Source organism: Xiphias gladius, chromosome 5 (assembly GCF_016859285.1).
Source record: "Xiphias gladius isolate SHS-SW01 ecotype Sanya breed wild chromosome 5, ASM1685928v1, whole genome shotgun sequence".
Lineage (NCBI taxonomy): Eukaryota > Metazoa > Chordata > Actinopteri > Istiophoriformes > Xiphiidae > Xiphias > Xiphias gladius.
The window spans coordinates 20295772-20312326 of NC_053404.1; the positions used below are offsets into that span (position 1 = coordinate 20295772).

At 46.4% G+C, this 16555-nt stretch overlaps 1 protein-coding gene across 1 annotated transcript in view; it reads left to right on the forward strand.

The window, feature by feature from the left end:
• The window catches only part of LOC120789939 (cadherin-6-like), a 55025-nt gene that overhangs the window by 21623 nt on the left and 16847 nt on the right, over positions 1 to 16555 (forward strand). Inside the window, exons 3-6 of the mRNA XM_040127155.1 lie at positions 7057 to 7351; positions 10192 to 10311; positions 13257 to 13424; positions 15545 to 15732. Coding sequence (XP_039983089.1) covers positions 7057 to 7351; positions 10192 to 10311; positions 13257 to 13424; positions 15545 to 15732 — 771 coding nt within the window. The remainder of the gene's footprint in view (positions 1 to 7056; positions 7352 to 10191; positions 10312 to 13256; positions 13425 to 15544; positions 15733 to 16555) is intronic.

The window sequence follows — 16555 nt, forward strand, 5'->3', positions numbered from 1 at the left end:
GAGTGTATGATTCTGTCTTTGAGGATACGAGAATCATCCCACCAACTGATATTAGATACGACCTGATACTCATGTATCGGACTTCCACCCGTCCATCCTCGGGCTTTGTTTGCTGTTTGGCTGTCCGATATATTCCGGTATATTTTGTGCTCACTGTCAGCTCTGTGGCTTGCCTGCACAATGGCCATACCACTCACACCAAGACACCCTAGAGCGGCCGTCGTTCCCTGCGGCAAAATATGACTTCCTCCGAAGGTATTATCTGTTCAACAAAATAAACACAGCGTCGACCCGGACATGAAATGTAGAAGGGGGATGTAAAAGAAGACAGGCCAAATAATGCTTGCTTTACATGCAGCGGAGCGGAAGTCAAGATATCTGTCTCCTGTTCCAACCTACTGTAATTGAGGAGATTGTGAAGCGTCGTGGCAAGGTCAGGATGACTGAGGAGGAAGAAAGGCTGTTTTGTGTGAGCAGTTGAATGGGGCTAGTGCTTTGCATTCCTATCGTGTGTCCACGGAGGATAGAGTCGTCCAACCAAATGAGATTCTGCAACATACGTCCTCCCCGAGTGAGGGGTTTGACTTTCAGCCCCGGTCTAAAAGGATTACATAGCTTGTTATGGTTTGAGGCGAGCAAATACGAGAAAGAAGAAAAAAAAAAAAGCTGAAAAGAAGAAGAAAAAAAAAAAAACTGAGCGAATGAAGATCAAAAGTAAGTACTAAGCATGATCAAACCACTTTGTCTTTAGAGAGTGGTGATTGATGTGCCACTTGTCCTTTTAGCTTGTAAAAGGACTAATAGCAGGAGAAGAATGGATTATCTGAGCGTGGTGTATACTTAGAGAGCCAGAGGCCGCAGCCTAAGAGCCAGTCTCCTGAAGACGCCATTAAGGCATCAACCTTCGAGTGCCACACTTAATCATGACTCTGAGCGCTTGTTGTTTCCCCGGAGCACATGCAGCTGGGCGCCTTTCCTCATTGTCAGCTCGCTAGCCAGTTGTCACATAGGATTGCAGTACGTGGATCTTATCTGATTGCAATTACTGTTTGTTAATTGCAAGATAAAGCACAAGTGATAAATGAGGCCCTAAAGGGAATGAATAGCTTTTGAGCTGAACACATGGCCCAACAAGGAGAACAACCATCTGCATCCGTATCCACAGGTGGAGGCCATATTCTCACAATGTACTGGGTCTGAAAGGGAAAAGAAAATAAATAAATAAAAAAATGTTTTTTTTTTGAGGAACACAAAAGAGAAGGGATTTTGTCATTGCAAGTGACATCATGGCAACCAGAGAACACTGCGTGGAACAAAACCACTTTTGTTTGTGCTGAAAAAATGAATTGGAAATAACACAATGGCGTGTTATTATAAACAAGGGAGCAGCTCTTGACACACAGTAAAAGATAGGATGATGAAACTGCACTTGAATTACAACATCCTGTCTCCAGTTATACGGTAAACTCAATCTTTCCCGGTTACTTTTTCTTTTTTTTCTTTTTTCGTCAACGGCTTTATCGAGTTGTGAAGAGCTGACAAATGAAACTGCAATCTTTCCTGAACAAGCGTAACAAAAGCAGTTGGAACAGGAAGGAATTAAGAGAAGCAATGGAGATGAGAGGGAAACGGAGACTGGCAGCGTCTTGTTGGGGATCTGGTTGGCTGCTAATCTTGCTAATCTTGCTGCATTGGCCAATGATTTTTTTTTTCTTTTTCCCCCCTTCTTCCTGCAGGAGGGGAATCGTACACTGCCTCTCATTAGCAGGCAAGCTGCATACAAGCCTCGGAGGGCCTGGGCTGTCACTGGGGGAAGAGAATGTTTGTTTATTTCATTATTTCTTACTTTACCAAAGGGCACATATCCACTGAAAATGGTTAATGGCCTGTGGTTGAGGAGTGTTTGTGCTGCACTATCATATCTCATAAAGTATTTACAGCCCCTGATAGGCCCCAGTGGTTCTGGGCCTGGTGGGTAGACTCCTCGACACAGTCCCTAGCAAGCGAGCAGTGTTCTTTGTACGTGAGCGAACACGACAGCGTGCGCGCAAACACACACGGCCGCAAACACTAGCCCCCGGTAATGGGATGGAAATCAAAAGAAAGAAAGAAAGGCGGATGAACACAGACATAATGTGCTTCCCAGTCCTGTATGACTCAGCGGTTGAGGCATCCTGGGGGAAAGACGCGAGCGTCTTACGGCAGCGGAACGGAAAGGTGCAGGGTTTTCGTGTGTTTGTTTGTGGGGGGGGGGTTGGGGGGATTTTTGGTCTCCGTTAATGCTCCCCCATTACCAGCTGCTCACCTTGGCACAGAGGCAAGGAGTTTGCAATATGGCGCAGGCCTGGCTGTACCCGCGCCATGGCAACCCCTGCGGTCTCCAGCGGCGACCTGGAGCACACATTGGCGGTGTTTGTTGATTAAGCGATAAGTTCCCGCTTGTGCACTTTGGGGGGGGGCGCTTCAATTATGCTCCTCTCGTTCGCAGCGTGAGCGGCGGAGGAAAAGGGGTGTGATGAGGTCATGCGGCGACGAGGCCCGGCAAACATCTGTCTGACAACGTTACAGGGGTGAAGCGATGTCTGAGCGAGATACGCCAACATCGCCAAAGCACCTTGCTATTGTCCCAGTCTGTTTCAGCCCCCCGTTAGTTTTGTCAGGGTGAGATTAATTGAATTTCTGTCGTCAAACATTCAGGCTTCCTCCCTGCGTTCCAGTATTTGGTTGGCCGAGTTGTTTTCAAACGACAGGGGAATGGATGCGACAGTGAAGCAGGGCTGTAGCTAGGATTTTAGACGGATGGTTTTTTGTAATCTTCATTTATTTTGTTGATTTTTTTCTTTGTTTACACTGCAAAAAATCTCATTAAGTAATTTCTTTCTAAATTGAGCATTAAAATACTGCAATTTTTTGAAAAAAAAAGCAAAAAATCTTCCAATGCACTAATAGATTTCAAGAATTTTTCCCCAGAATTCCCCAGAATGTATTGTCTGTATTTTTTTAAAGAAAATAGAATGCAAATTGCTGCAGTAGAGTCAAGAAAAAAAATACTTGAATACTTGAATCTAGTTCATTTCTTGGGAAACACGTTGAAATATTCTTTTTTTTGTTCTGTTTTTTTTTTTTTTTTTTACATAGTTTTTACTCAAAGATAAAAATGACTTCATCATTTACAGATATTGAGGCTAAAAACATATAAAATCAACCTTAAAAAGACACCAAATGTAAGGTGTGTGTAAACACCACCTCGGGCCCCTAAATTCTCTGAAACAACACCGAGGACGTGACCTCGGTGTGCCCCATTTGTAGCCACGGCCCTGTAGCAAAGTAAATACAAACGGCTGTGAGTTGTCTGTAATTAAAAAGATAGCATGCTGGAAGTGATGCACGGGACACGAAACAAAAGATGTCAAATGTCCACAAGAGAGAAATGTATGTTAGCTGACGTTTCACCTTTAAGTCTCTGCAGCTCTGACCGCATATTTCAAGTTTACACATCAACAGGCATTTGACAGGCTATTTTTGTTCACAGTCTGAGGCTACCATCTGGCTACATAGAAGGCAGCCAGTTCTCGACAGGCCAGGACACAAGGCCTTAAAGGCTAACTGGCTAATTGCCCTAAGCAGCCCATGTCCAGTGCCATCCTTTTGGCCCAACTCGAGCGGAGCCCAAATGGCGGCCAGATCCAGGCTGCACTACCATTTGCTGCACTTGAAGCTGATTAATTTCACAAACAAAGACGGCCTGCTCACGAGTTCTCACGCGCAGATGTCTGATGAGTACCACTTCACTTCTCAGCCCACTTCAAAACTGGAAGATGAAGCATGTAGGAATAGAAATAAATACCATCTACTGTGGAAAAAAAAAAACGCCAACCATTAGAGACAGCACTGTATCACTTAGCAGAGAAGGCTAACTGAGTGGAAGGTTTTGAAATATAGAGCAGGTCGTTGATGGAGTAATGGTTTACGCAAATGCTTAATAGTTTGCTTCACAGCTGATTCACGGCAAAGGAATCGTTTCTCCCAAGTCATTTATGTCTGTAATTGAGTTTCTCCTTATTATAGGCCTTATTTTCTCAAAGCTTGTGAGACTATTTCAACCTGTTTCCAAAGCAAATCACCTTGTTTCAAGTATTCTCTGAAATTAAGTTTCATTTTTCTTGGTTCAAGTACAGCAACTTTCCTTGTTTTTTCTTTTCTTTTTGTTTTGTTTTTGTTTTGTTTTTTTTTCCTCTCAAGATACACTCACTTTTAGCAAATGATAGGACATGAAATAGTTACTCATTTTAAAGGAGTAGCTTTACATTTTGGGGAAATACACTCATTTGCTTTCTTGCCAGAGTTGTGAGATGAGAAGATTGGTACCTGTCAGCACCTCCGAAGGGCTCTAATTAACCAATTTGATCCCTGCAAAAATCAACAACTTCTGGGCTAAGCCGTGCTAAGCTGCTGCTGACTAAATGTCCGTCTATTCCTTTAAGAAAATACGGCCTTTATTGTGGACGGAACGAGTTGATAATACGGAGACTTTTTTTTTTTCCGGTGGCCTTCTCTCTCTCTCTCTCTCTCGAAAAGACCGAAGCCCCTCTGTTAATGGACATAGCGTCATGCTCTCTGCCTTTTTTTTTTTTACGATTTGGTACCGCAGGAGTGCAGGGGAGAAAAGGCTAGCTATCGATGCGCCCGGGCTTCTCGGTGACCATACTGAATGCACATGTGGCTTTCTTTTCTCACACCGTGACAGTTTAATTGTATTTTCGATATAAATTGATCAGAGGGCCATTGTGAATGCACGTTGGGCTGCCACATTGATTTCCGGGAGAGGTTTTTTTTTTTTTTTTCCCCCCCGCCCTCTTAATTTGAGTAGAAGGGCAGCAGTAAATTCTCTTCACCAGCAAGGTGTGTAACTGGGGGGGTCACTGCAGCAGCCGCTGGAGTTCGACACTCTGAGCTGCCTTGTGATATCCTTCAGGGGGGCGAGGAGGAGATCCTCAGAAGCACAAGATCTCTCTGTTTCCATAGAAATGACAGGCGACACCGCGTATGTCACACTGTCTATCTCACATCTCAGCCGAAAGGAGAGGACTCAACAGTTATTAACTGAATTGTCGTGCGGGCAGAGATAGGCAGCTTGATAGACAATCGTAGAAAAAGGACATTGCGGCTATAACAGCGGGAGAAAAGATAATAATTTTGAAGTGGGTTGTTTTTCGGCCAACCGAGTCTGTGTTTGGAAGCATGTACTGTAAAGCAGAACAGAGAACAGAATTCCACATGATATTCTGCGGGTTTGGTGTTAAACAGGGAGAATAAGAGGGGGGAGAGAAAAAAAAAAAAAAGGGGGTTGTTGTTGTTTTGACCAAAATTCAGGGGGGTGAATGAAACAGTGCCCCACTCCAGATCCTAATCCGAGGAGGCAAAAATTCTGCAACACACTCTACTGGCTCGGTTTGACAGAGAAGGGAATGAAAACAGTCATTTTCACCAGCATTCAGGCAGACGAACAAAATAGTGTTAAAGATGCTAATCCACAAAGCTGTTCAGCCCACGTGTGCCAGCTTTTCCCTGATAAAACAGCATGAATTAGTAAAGCTTCCGAGCACCTGGGATGAAAAGCTTTTTAATATATGATGAGAAGGGTGATTTTTGCAGTGTGCTCCCTCGTGACCCAGCTACAACACACAATACCCCCCCCTCCCCTCAGTCTGTCGGCCGGCCGAGGCAAGAACGCTCGCAGACACGGCAACAGCTCGTGCTCAGGGGGGGGGAAACGTGCACTTAAACCGTCAAAATCAAACGTGCCGGCGCACTGGAGTTAACAAGGTGTCAGTAACAGACCTCAGGATTACATCTTAGCACCCACTTATCGGGGGAGAACATTCAGATGGCATTTGCCTCATTTTGTACTTGTAATCTTTGCCGATGTCTGCAAACATGTGCCCTCCTTTTGCCCTTTACACCCCCCACCCACCCCCCCATTATTACCATGTCCTTGGTTATTAAAGCCGGGAAAGGGAAGTGGGCAAGGAAACAGTGGTAGGGGAAACGACTGGACAAGCTTTTGATGAGTTCTCGGAGATAAATATGTTGGGGGGGGATTTGGCGGTGGAATTAAAATGTCAGAGCTTGCTAAGCTGCTGTTCATGCAGAAAAAAAAAAATTAAACAGGCGATAGAGAGGGAGGGAGCAAATAATAATGAGAAGCTCCATAGTCAAGTGGACTCTTGTGGTCCTCTGGCATGTTGGTCATGTTGCAGATCCATCGGGGATTGGCAGGCGGCGCTTCACAGGCTCCGACCAACTGGCGCTCCGCTTCACGGCACCGTGCGGGCGCCAGCGCGGCCCTGCGGTAGAGGGCGGGATGACGACCGGCGTGTCAGCGTGCCAGCGCGGTGCAACGTCGCGGGCGCTCCGGCGGGATGTGAACACCGCGGGGGATGAGCTGAAGCCACGAATGTGTGTCGTCGCTGACAGTTCACTAAAGATGATATGACTCTGTTGAAACACACCAAATGCACCTATCAAAGCTGTCAGCGTTCCTTTGCCGGGGCCCAGATTGGTCAAATCACTGATGTGTGCACAGCGGATCAAATATTTTAGTGGAAAGCTGTGATTCCGCTTTGAAATTGGATTTTATTAACATCTTTGATACAAAGTCCTCATTTCTGGGACGTTTTTTTTTTGCGCACTCCACTTCTCAGAGATCACCTGTCAGTCAAACCGTGTAGCCAGCGCTGTGATGTTTTATTTTATTTTTTTTTAAAAGTCGATTAATTTTCCGTTCACTGCTGCTGTTTCCGCTCATGCTAACTACCGTGGGAGATGTTTTCCCTGGTAAGAGGTAGCTGACGCTCAATTTTCACAACGGCGCATCCAGCAAATGGGAAAGCTTTCATGAATTGTTAGAGTTTTGCTCCAACAATTAGCGATACGGAGCCGCAAAGTGGGAATTTATTAAAGTGAAAACACCACAAACCCGTTGCTCGAAATTGTTGATTGGATGCCGCAGGGTGCCACATTATAATCTTTCTTTTCCCCGTTGTTTCTCCACAGCTTCACTCAGATTCGGACCGCGGAGATGGGAGCGTGAGGTACGTCCTCAACGGGGACGGAGCGGGGACCCTCTTCAAGATAGACGAGAAGTCGGGGGACATCCACGCCACCAAGCGGCTGGACAGGGAGGAGAAGGCCTACTACATCCTCCACGCCAAAGCCGTCAATCGCTTCACCAACGAGGCGCTGGAGGGCGAGTCTGAGTTCATCATCAAGATCCACGACATCAACGACAACGAGCCGCGATTCACCAAGGACCCGTACACGGCCAGAGTCTTCGAAATGTCTGACATCGGTGAGTTCCTGCCATAAAAATCCCTCGTAATTCCGCGAACTCTCCGCGTCGTCCGTGTTTAGGGAATGAGTGCTGGTTTTGGTTTTTCTGGTCAAAAAAAAACAAACAAAATCAAACAAACTACATTCAAATTCAATTCATTATTGTTTAAAGAGCAACTTACTTTTTGTTGCTGTTGTTCTTTTATAATTCTCCTAACTGTTAGTCATTACTGGTCATCCACCAGTCTGCCCAGTTCTCCACTGGCTGTCCTCACACCACAACTCAATTTCCTGCCACTGGACGGCATTCCCCCTCACTCTCGACCAATCTCTGCTGGACTGTGGTCCGTCATGTGCAGACGAAAAGGCATCTGTGGCCTCATCTGGTGTCAAAACTCGCATTGGGATCCGTGTTTATTATTGTTCGAGTTTGGCTTAGCCTGGCCCCTCTCCACAATGTCCAGTTTCTCCGGGGGAAAAAAACCAGTCCGGATGTCGCCGTAGTGTATTTTTTTGTTTGTTTTTTTTCTAATCCCGCATCAGTTTCCCATGCATCAATTAGCCAGGGAGCCAACCCAAAGGTTTCTCTTTAAATTGATCATATCGTCACCCTCTCTTTATAGTTTATAAAACTCAGCACACAAATCGGGGAAGCATTTTAAGCGTTTGTAAACTGATCCCGCCACGCGGCTCAGCCCGTCCTGACTGACTAGGCCCTTGCGGGGCCCATAGCCGTCCTCCCATCCCTGAGATTTTTCTGCCACAGGGGGAAATTAACGAGTTAAGAGATTAACAAAAGCAAACGAAAGACACAGCAATAAATGCACTAACAATAATAGCATAAAGATAAATAATTAAGAAAGGAAAAAAAAGTAATAATTGTTGAGTTTTTGGAGCGTGTACAGCTGGCAAAGAAAATTGTATTCAGCATGTAAGACCATATTTAGCGATCATAAAACAGACAATAATTAAGTGTTTACGCAAATTAAGGTGTGTGCCTGTGTGCGCGAGGAGCTGGATTAGAAAGCCTCTGATTCAAATAGGATAGAGATGCCAGTCTTAGTGGATCAATGGGACTTTATCAATCATAATAACGACGCCGACTCAACAAAGAGGGCCCGACTAATTAAATGAGAAAGACTGGGAGCTGTTTTCATGACCAGAGAATAAACAAGGTAAAGCATCTCTATGATGGTTCCAGCGCTGGCGCGGATAATCTTTTAAACACAGTATTGTATCTTAATAAAACAGTATTTAATGTGATCACCGGCATCGTCGGCTGTGTGATCACAGTGAATAATTGCAGATTCCATTCCTGGAGTGTCAGTTTTTCTGAGACGGCACCATTTGGCGTTTTTCGTCTCGTCGTGTGTTCTTGTCACCCGGCACCGAATTAAACTTTAGTTCGCCGTGCACCTCGGGCCCTAGCTCCTGGTCTGAGAGTACACGCTGGCTTCGCGAATACGGATAAACCACATACAAAGGCTCCTGATCAGCACTTGTGTGAAAACATGGAGGGAACTCCCTGCTCTGTTCTGCCGCCGCCGCCGCTGCTGCGCTTCCGGGGACATCGGTCCTGCAGCCCCGACATGTGACAGAGTTGTCACTTGGTTCAGCAACCCCGAGAGAGAGGCCGGCACTTATCTAAGGGCAGCACGGGTGCCCATGGCAACAACCGAGGTGATGATGTCACCGCCTGGCAGAGCGTGTGTTCACGAGTGACTGCGTCGAGACGCTGCCCCTTTAAACGTGACATACACTTTGAGTTTTTATCACAGTCTCGCGGCGCTGACATTTTTCCCTCGGACTCTCGGTCGTGGGACGACTTTTGATGCGTCCCCTCCGCTGACAACTGAATGATTACAGTCAAGGTAATTTACTCCGCCTGCACAAAAGCTGCGATTACACCTGACTTGTTTGTCAAAAAATTTCTCCTCTCAAAAGCTTAGAGTCGGCTAAAGAGATGGCCGATGTGGATCAGTGATATTTTCTAAAAGCCGCCGTGTCAAAAAAAAGCCCCTCTGAGTTTAATTCCCTAGTTAAAGGTATTAGTGATCAAGGTTTGGTGAACTTGCTCGGGAATCCTCCCGAACTGTCGCTTACACCAAATCAGACCGCTCGCTCTCTCTCTCTCTGGCTTTGGTCTCCTGGTTTTTTTTTTGTTTGTTTTTTTCTCCACAGCATCCTTCATTCATCCAAACGACATTGATTTTAGAGGAAGGAAAGTCTCCTCTCGCCCTCACAGATCTCGACTGACATCAAATTAGAGAAGTTTCGTGAGGTCGTTATCCCGTTGTATTGCACAATTCTATATTTATACCACTTTGCCATTAAATATTTCTACTCAATTAATTTTCTTCCGCATGTAATGAGGCAACACTTGGCCCTGCGAGGCGCCATTTGGGAGGTAGCACTTGGCTAACCGCTTCCCTTTGTTCTACCGAAATAGGGCCTCAGCCTCTCTGGTAGAGAAAATGGATCACGGTCGTTCGCCTACTATCAGATATTCGGCTCCTTAGACGCTCCGGATATGTGGATATGCTAATGGGCGTCCCGGCACGCAGCTGGTACCGGTGCCGCGCGTATGCTTAGAGCGACATACTTGGAGAGATACATTAGGACTTATCGATTACCTGCGACAATCAATCATGTCTAAGGGTATAAGTGGCCGGGAAATAAAGATTGGCCTGGTTAATGCAAAGGGACAGAAATGATCAGTCACATTCTGCACGAGCATGATTAGAAGAGGATCCGACACCTCATCAGAAGGTGCATCGGCTCAACCAATTATCCGGCAGGCAATTTTCAGCGGTATTGAAGAGTTGATCTAAGTCATTGTCATGGATCTTCTTCCCGCAGGCACCTCAGTAATTCAGGTGACAGCCACCGACGCGGACGACGCCACGTACGGGAACAGCGCCAAGGTGGTGTACAGCATCCTGGAGGGCCAGCCGTACTTCTCTGTGGACCCAGACACCGGTAGGTGTTGAATTAAATGTGAGATCCACCCGGAGATACTCTTAGCGCAGTCAGTATACAGCCTCGGGTGGTGTACTTCGTATTCCTGCCTCCATTTTTCTTGTTTTACCCTTAAAACGTAGACAAATGTGACGTCAGGCTGACTGCAAAAAAAAACATACTCGTGACGGGTCAACTCTGTCACCATTGAATCTAGAAATTCAACCTTTTCCCTAAATGAACAACAAAAAAATCTCCATTTTCAGTCATATTTATGTGTATTTGAGTCCTGAAACCCTGTTTTCTTAAAAGAGTTGAAGAATCAGTAGGAGTCTTTAAACCTGTGTCCAACAGAAACCAACCTGTGTCGAAAATGTTCTGGAAACGATCTGTATGACCAGCATGCACTGCAGCCACGAAGACCGCTGTGCTCCGACTTAGTGGTTCCTCCTCCGCGGTGAAGCTCTTAACCTGCGGCTGAACGCAACAAGTTCACGCCTTCCGTCCGGAGGCGGAAATAGAAGCCGAGCTTTCACCAGACGTGAATTAAGGCAATTTATCGCAAAATAACTCCTGGGACGCAGGAAAATTTTCCCTTCACCGAAGCAAAAATTACCCACACGTCTGCCTCCGGTCGCAGACTGACGGGCGAGGAGGGATTTGGAGCGGAGAGCGTGGTAAATCACCAACCCCAAAAATCTAGCCGCTTGCTAGTTTTAATCATTAATGTGCGCTTTGGAACACATCCCGCTCGTGTCTTTTTTTTTTTGCTTAAACAAAAGGGAAACGACAAAAAAAGCCATTTGCAGATTAGCGGAGGGATTAACAGTAATATGGTTTATCCCACATGTGGTATGTAAGCTGACATCCCCTCTTACACAAAGACATGCCTGGACATCACATTATAAGCAGGATTTGTTTCTCCTCTCCTCCTCTGTGAGTGTGTATTGTAGTCATTAAGCAATAACAAAGGTAGACAGAGATATAGAGCGAGCGTGATGCTGTTTTCTAAAGCTGCTATACCTTTGCTTCCCTTCCTGTAATGCCGCCTGAACGATCGCTCTTAACAGTGTGTTGTCCGTGAGATAAATTGCACATTGTTAGGAGGTTAAAAAAGAAAAAAGAAAAAAAAAAAGGGAGTTGTGTTGTCCCCGCTGTTCCTTTGTGCCGTGTTATGTATGGGAGGAAGAAAGGAACAAGTTGGAGGGGCCTTTTGAACAGCGTAGGCCGGTTTGATCTGAGCCTGACTGATGTGTCACGTCAGCCTCTCCCTCTTCCTCCTTGTTTGATACGCGGTGAATCATCGATTCAGACCGAAAGCGGTGAAGTTTGTCAAAGCAGTTTATTTAGGGTGAAAATTTTTCTCTTTTTTCATCCCGATTCTCCCACTTCATTATGTCTCTCTGTCGTCCCACCACCGCACCTGCTTCTCTCTTTGCGAGGCTTCGAATTCAAACGTGTAATAGCGGGCAGGATTTAAGACCGGCTCTGATGGGAGATGAAGCGCACCTTTTGAATATGCTGCCAATTACCGCCTCGCTCGGTCTCTGTCCTGACTCCAAACTAGAGATCTAACGTTTCAGAGCGGAGATGTAAGTAACTGCGCGGCACTTAAAAGGCCGAACATTAACGGAGTCTTAATTCCAAAGAGAAGATAAATGATGCAGAATGCAGTTGGAGGCGAATGCTACACTTAGAAAATTAAAGCCGTACTCTGTGGTTTTGGTTGATTGGTCCTTTGGTCCACTTACAAGTTAAATCATGAGGACGCCGACACCAAAACGTGCTCCTGGGTGGCCACTGAGCTCCACGCTGCCGAGCATACCGAGCAAGAACAACGACCTTTCGGTAATAAAATGTTCTCCGTGGTTTAATTATCTGGCCCATAGATGCATAAATCTGAGAGTGAAATATCCTTAATTCAATAAAGATGATGCAGGCGCTTATTTTTTCGAAAGACTCGTGAGCGAGCGCGGCGATTTCGAGATCCGTGCAGTCCACATGTGGAAACGCGTCACTATTTTTTATGTCTCGGGGCGGGGTCGATTTTATGAAGGTTGTACGCAAACCCGCGGGTCTCGCACAGTTTCAAGATGACCTGCCTACCTCTGTTGATACTGCGGTTGCATGACTGACATTCACTCATACTCTACATAATCTGTGAAACCTCTCGTTATCGTCTCGATGAATCAGTGCCATTTTTTTAGTCTAAGGTCCACCCAGTTTCCCAGAGTCCAAGGTAAACGTCCTGTTTGGTCCAAAACCGAAAGATGTTGAGAAAAACAGCAAATGTTCACAACGGAGAAGCTATAACTGGGGATTTTGGGGCATTCCATTCTTGAGAAATGACTTTAATCATCCACTGATTATCAAAATCTGGTCGTATTTTTCTGTCAACCAATTAATCGACCAGTTGTTTCGGCTCTGTGCGTCTGTTCATTGGTTTCTTCATTTACGGAGCATCTATAGGCACTTTGCCCACTGTTTGCGCCTTGTGGTTAGATTATAGATTTTATTTTGGTTGTAGTGGCACTTACTGCAATAACAAGATATTTTAATCCAGTTAGTCCCGGAGGAGCAGGTCTAAACTGATGTTCGGTCAGATTTTTACGCTCCCACACATCCGAAAGTCATGTTCGCTCCTCCAAAACGACACGGGTGGCCGCAGTTGAAGGGTCAACGAGGTCACGAGGGTCCTCTTGTGCCGGGCACTCCACAGAAAATGCCTTCGGTTGTTGAAAGTCAAGAGAAAAATGGGCAAACGAGCAGCTGATTATGCACCAGAGTCCCTATAAAAAATAAACATGAGTGGTTTATTTTATTATTATAATTTTTTTAAATATAATAAAACAACACATAAACCCTCCTTTAAGTCTAGCTCTTTATTTAAATAAACTTGACCTGATCGGATGGATGGTCTTTTGCAGTAAATCCTCCCTGTGATTCTGCGTGTTTTTTTTCCTCAGGCCTGATCAAGACGGCCCTGCCCGGCATGGACCGGGAGATCAAGGAAAACTACCAGGTCGTGATCCAGGCTAAAGACATGGCGGGACAGATGGGCGGCCTCTCAGGAACCACTACGGTCAGCATCACCCTCTCCGACGTCAACGACAACCCGCCACGCTTCACCAAGAGTGAGTACAGCGCTCGCTCGCTCGCTCGCACCGAGTGACCCGCTCCTCAGCCCATGAAAACCACTTGTCAGTATGAGCTTGTGCCAGGCAGGCGGGCAGCCCCCATCTGGTGTCAGTTTCAAAATGAATTTGGATTATTGCAGGGAGCTCTGGGTTTTGTGCCACTAAGGCAGGCCTCTTAAAGGCAGAGAATAATTAAATATAGAGCCATATGACAGAGCGAAGGGTCCTGCAAAGTGCATCAGATCAGCCCTGTAATCCCTATTAAATGAAGAGAGTACATTCACTGGGTTTTATCTCCCCTACTCTTCCTCTCTCTTTGTCTATCTCCTGCTATTAAGTCTTTCTTCTGCTGCCTTTTACTCCATAAAAACCAGTGTTCTCAATTTCGAGCTCCAACTGTCCTTGGTGCATTTTTTTCCCTCTTTTTTTTGTTTTGTCACCCTCTCGCTCATCAATCATCAATCCCTCCTTTCTACTCCCTTCCTATTCTCCCTCAGTCTCACACATTGTCTCCTTTACTTTCTCTCACCCCCCCCTGCAGCCCGCCTCACTTCCTCCCGTGCATTTGGCGAACGGCGGCGGCTGCCAGATCAGACTGACAGATTACCGGTGTCGTCGTGTTTCCCTGTACAGTAGGCGACGCGTGCGCACAGCCGCGAACGCAAGGCAAACACGCGACCACAGGACTCCCGCTGTCTCCCCCGTTTATCACTCCCCCCCCTCCCATCGGCTTTCGGGGAGACGTCGGGTGGAGGGGTGGGGGTGCAGGCGCTGTCACCTCAGCTCCGCCGCCAATGAATGAACGGTGAGAGGAGGGAGGGAGATGGATAGGACGGGGATGGAGGAGGTGACAGGAGGGGAAGAGAGAGGAAGAAAGAGGAAGAGTGAGGCGGGCGACAAAAAGACAGCCTGTGGTGGGGGGGGGGGGGCAGACAGAGGGGAAAATTGAAAGAGGGAGAAAGAGAAAGAAATATTGTAATGGGACACCCACAGGAGGCAGAGTGTCAGGAAGCGATATCATTGTTGTCTGCCGGAGTGATGCCTCTTCTTTTCCACCCAATGCTAAATACCTGTTAGCCTAGGGAAACCTTCTCATAGTGCGTCACTTTCAGTGTGTGTGTGTGTGTGTGTGTGTGTGTGTGTGGAGGCAAGTGTCAGCGTCACGGCGACCTGCCGACTCAGGCGTTGCCAAAACACTGTCAGCGTGTTTTATTAGTGTGTCAGTGCTGTTTGTCTCCGCGAGCCGTGTGTATATCACACCCCGCTCCCTCCTGCAGTCCAGCTATTTATTTAAGCATACGAGATGCGGCCGCGGCCGACAGGCAGCCATCAATTTATCCACCTCAAACCAGGAAATCATCGTCGAAATAAAAGGGGGGGGGTCGAGGGAGAAGAAGAAGAAGCAATTAATTTAAGTCGAGCAAATTGACCCAGAATTTATGTTACATCCTAAACTTGGAGAAGTGAGTCAATATCGCTTGTGGCAACTTATGTTAAAAGGCCAAATGTCTGTTTTGGAAATGAAATATGTTTTACCGCATATGAAATGTCTGCTCCTCAATGTTGCAGCACTAAATCTCCCACTTGACTTTTTCCTTTTCACACACTCTCCCTCCCCAGCTGGCTCTTACATCGCTGCTCTCTGATTGGCTCTGACTCACTCTCTTCCTGACTCGCTCTCTTGTATTCTTGCTCTCTGACTCACCCACTTACAGTCTTTCTTTATTCACTAACAGGGTTTTTTTTTTAAAAATGTGCCGGTTGTGACGCTCTTTTGGTTTCAGGGCTTGTGTTGTTCCGTGTTTTTGGCCAGTGTGTTCTTTGTGTTTCCGTGCTTCTTGATTAGGATTTTAATTTCATAGAATCTTAATAGAAGTATTGATTCACCTTTTAAATTAATTGCATCTTTGTGTGAAAAAAATGGAAGTGGACATGAAAAGAAATACCAAGGACGTAATTTGGGTTGTCATGGCTCTGCTCACACACTCAATGTCTCAGTCCTGAGCCCTCCTTTCTCCAGCCTCTTTTTCTGAACAACTTGACAATGTTGACGCGATCGACCGATTCTTCTCTTCCCGCGACCGCCAAATCACAAAGATCAAATTCTTTCCCTGCAGCCCTCTACGACTTCAGGGTGCCCGAGTCCACCGAGATTGGGTCTGCGGTGGGAGTGATCCGAGCCCTGGACGCTGACATCGGTGAGAACGCGGAGATGGACTACAGGATCATCGGGAGCGACGGCCCCGGCATGTTCGATATCACCACCAACAGGAGCACACAAGAGGGCGTCATCGTGCTGAGGAAGGTCAGGGACTCTATTATATGCAAATTCAGTACCGTGCCTAGACAGAGACAGAGGACTGTAGCTGCTCCTGTTGTGCTAACATGTAGACTTTGTGTTAATAATCTCCTAAAATGGCTGCAAGGATTGAAGAAGAAACAGAGATAAGACATTAAAGTGATAATCCCTCAGATTTCAGTCCTGGTTGATTTACGGATGCCAGTGGCTACTGGTGGTAACAGCAAGTGTGGTTCAGTACCACAGCAACACCCCTCGAACAGTCGCTTTGTTAGGAATACAACAGGAGAGCAACTAGTGTGCTCGTTTGCCGCACAGCCAACTCGTGTTGTTTATCAAAGTCAGGCAATAATATGCCATTTTGGCAGCGCCCCATCCTCAAATGTCCTCGACTGACTGAGTGAGTGAGGTGAGTTGAGCTCACGATGAAGTTACACCAGTGGTTCGCCGGGGGAGTGTTGGCGTTTCCCCATTGGCCGTTGTTCTTCCAAAATGAATCGGCGCCAACAGTTTATCTTACGTCGCCGGGGGGGGGGGGCAGTTTTGCCAAAAGCGCCCTTTAATGCTAGATTTACCGACTTTTCACACCCCTTTAGCCACAAAAAAGTGCGAGGTCTGGCTTTTCCCTCCGCAGGCACACTTCTCTCTGGTCTCATTCGGTTGACGGCAGCTGACGCAGACGTGGATGAGCCTCTATCTTACTCTCCGAGTGATCATTTTACACGTGAATAAGGCCAAAATGAAAGCACAGCCGTTGTCTTTACCTGATGTGTCTGGTGATTTTGTCAGACGACGTCGCCGTTATAAAATCAGGATCTTAGCAGAGCAG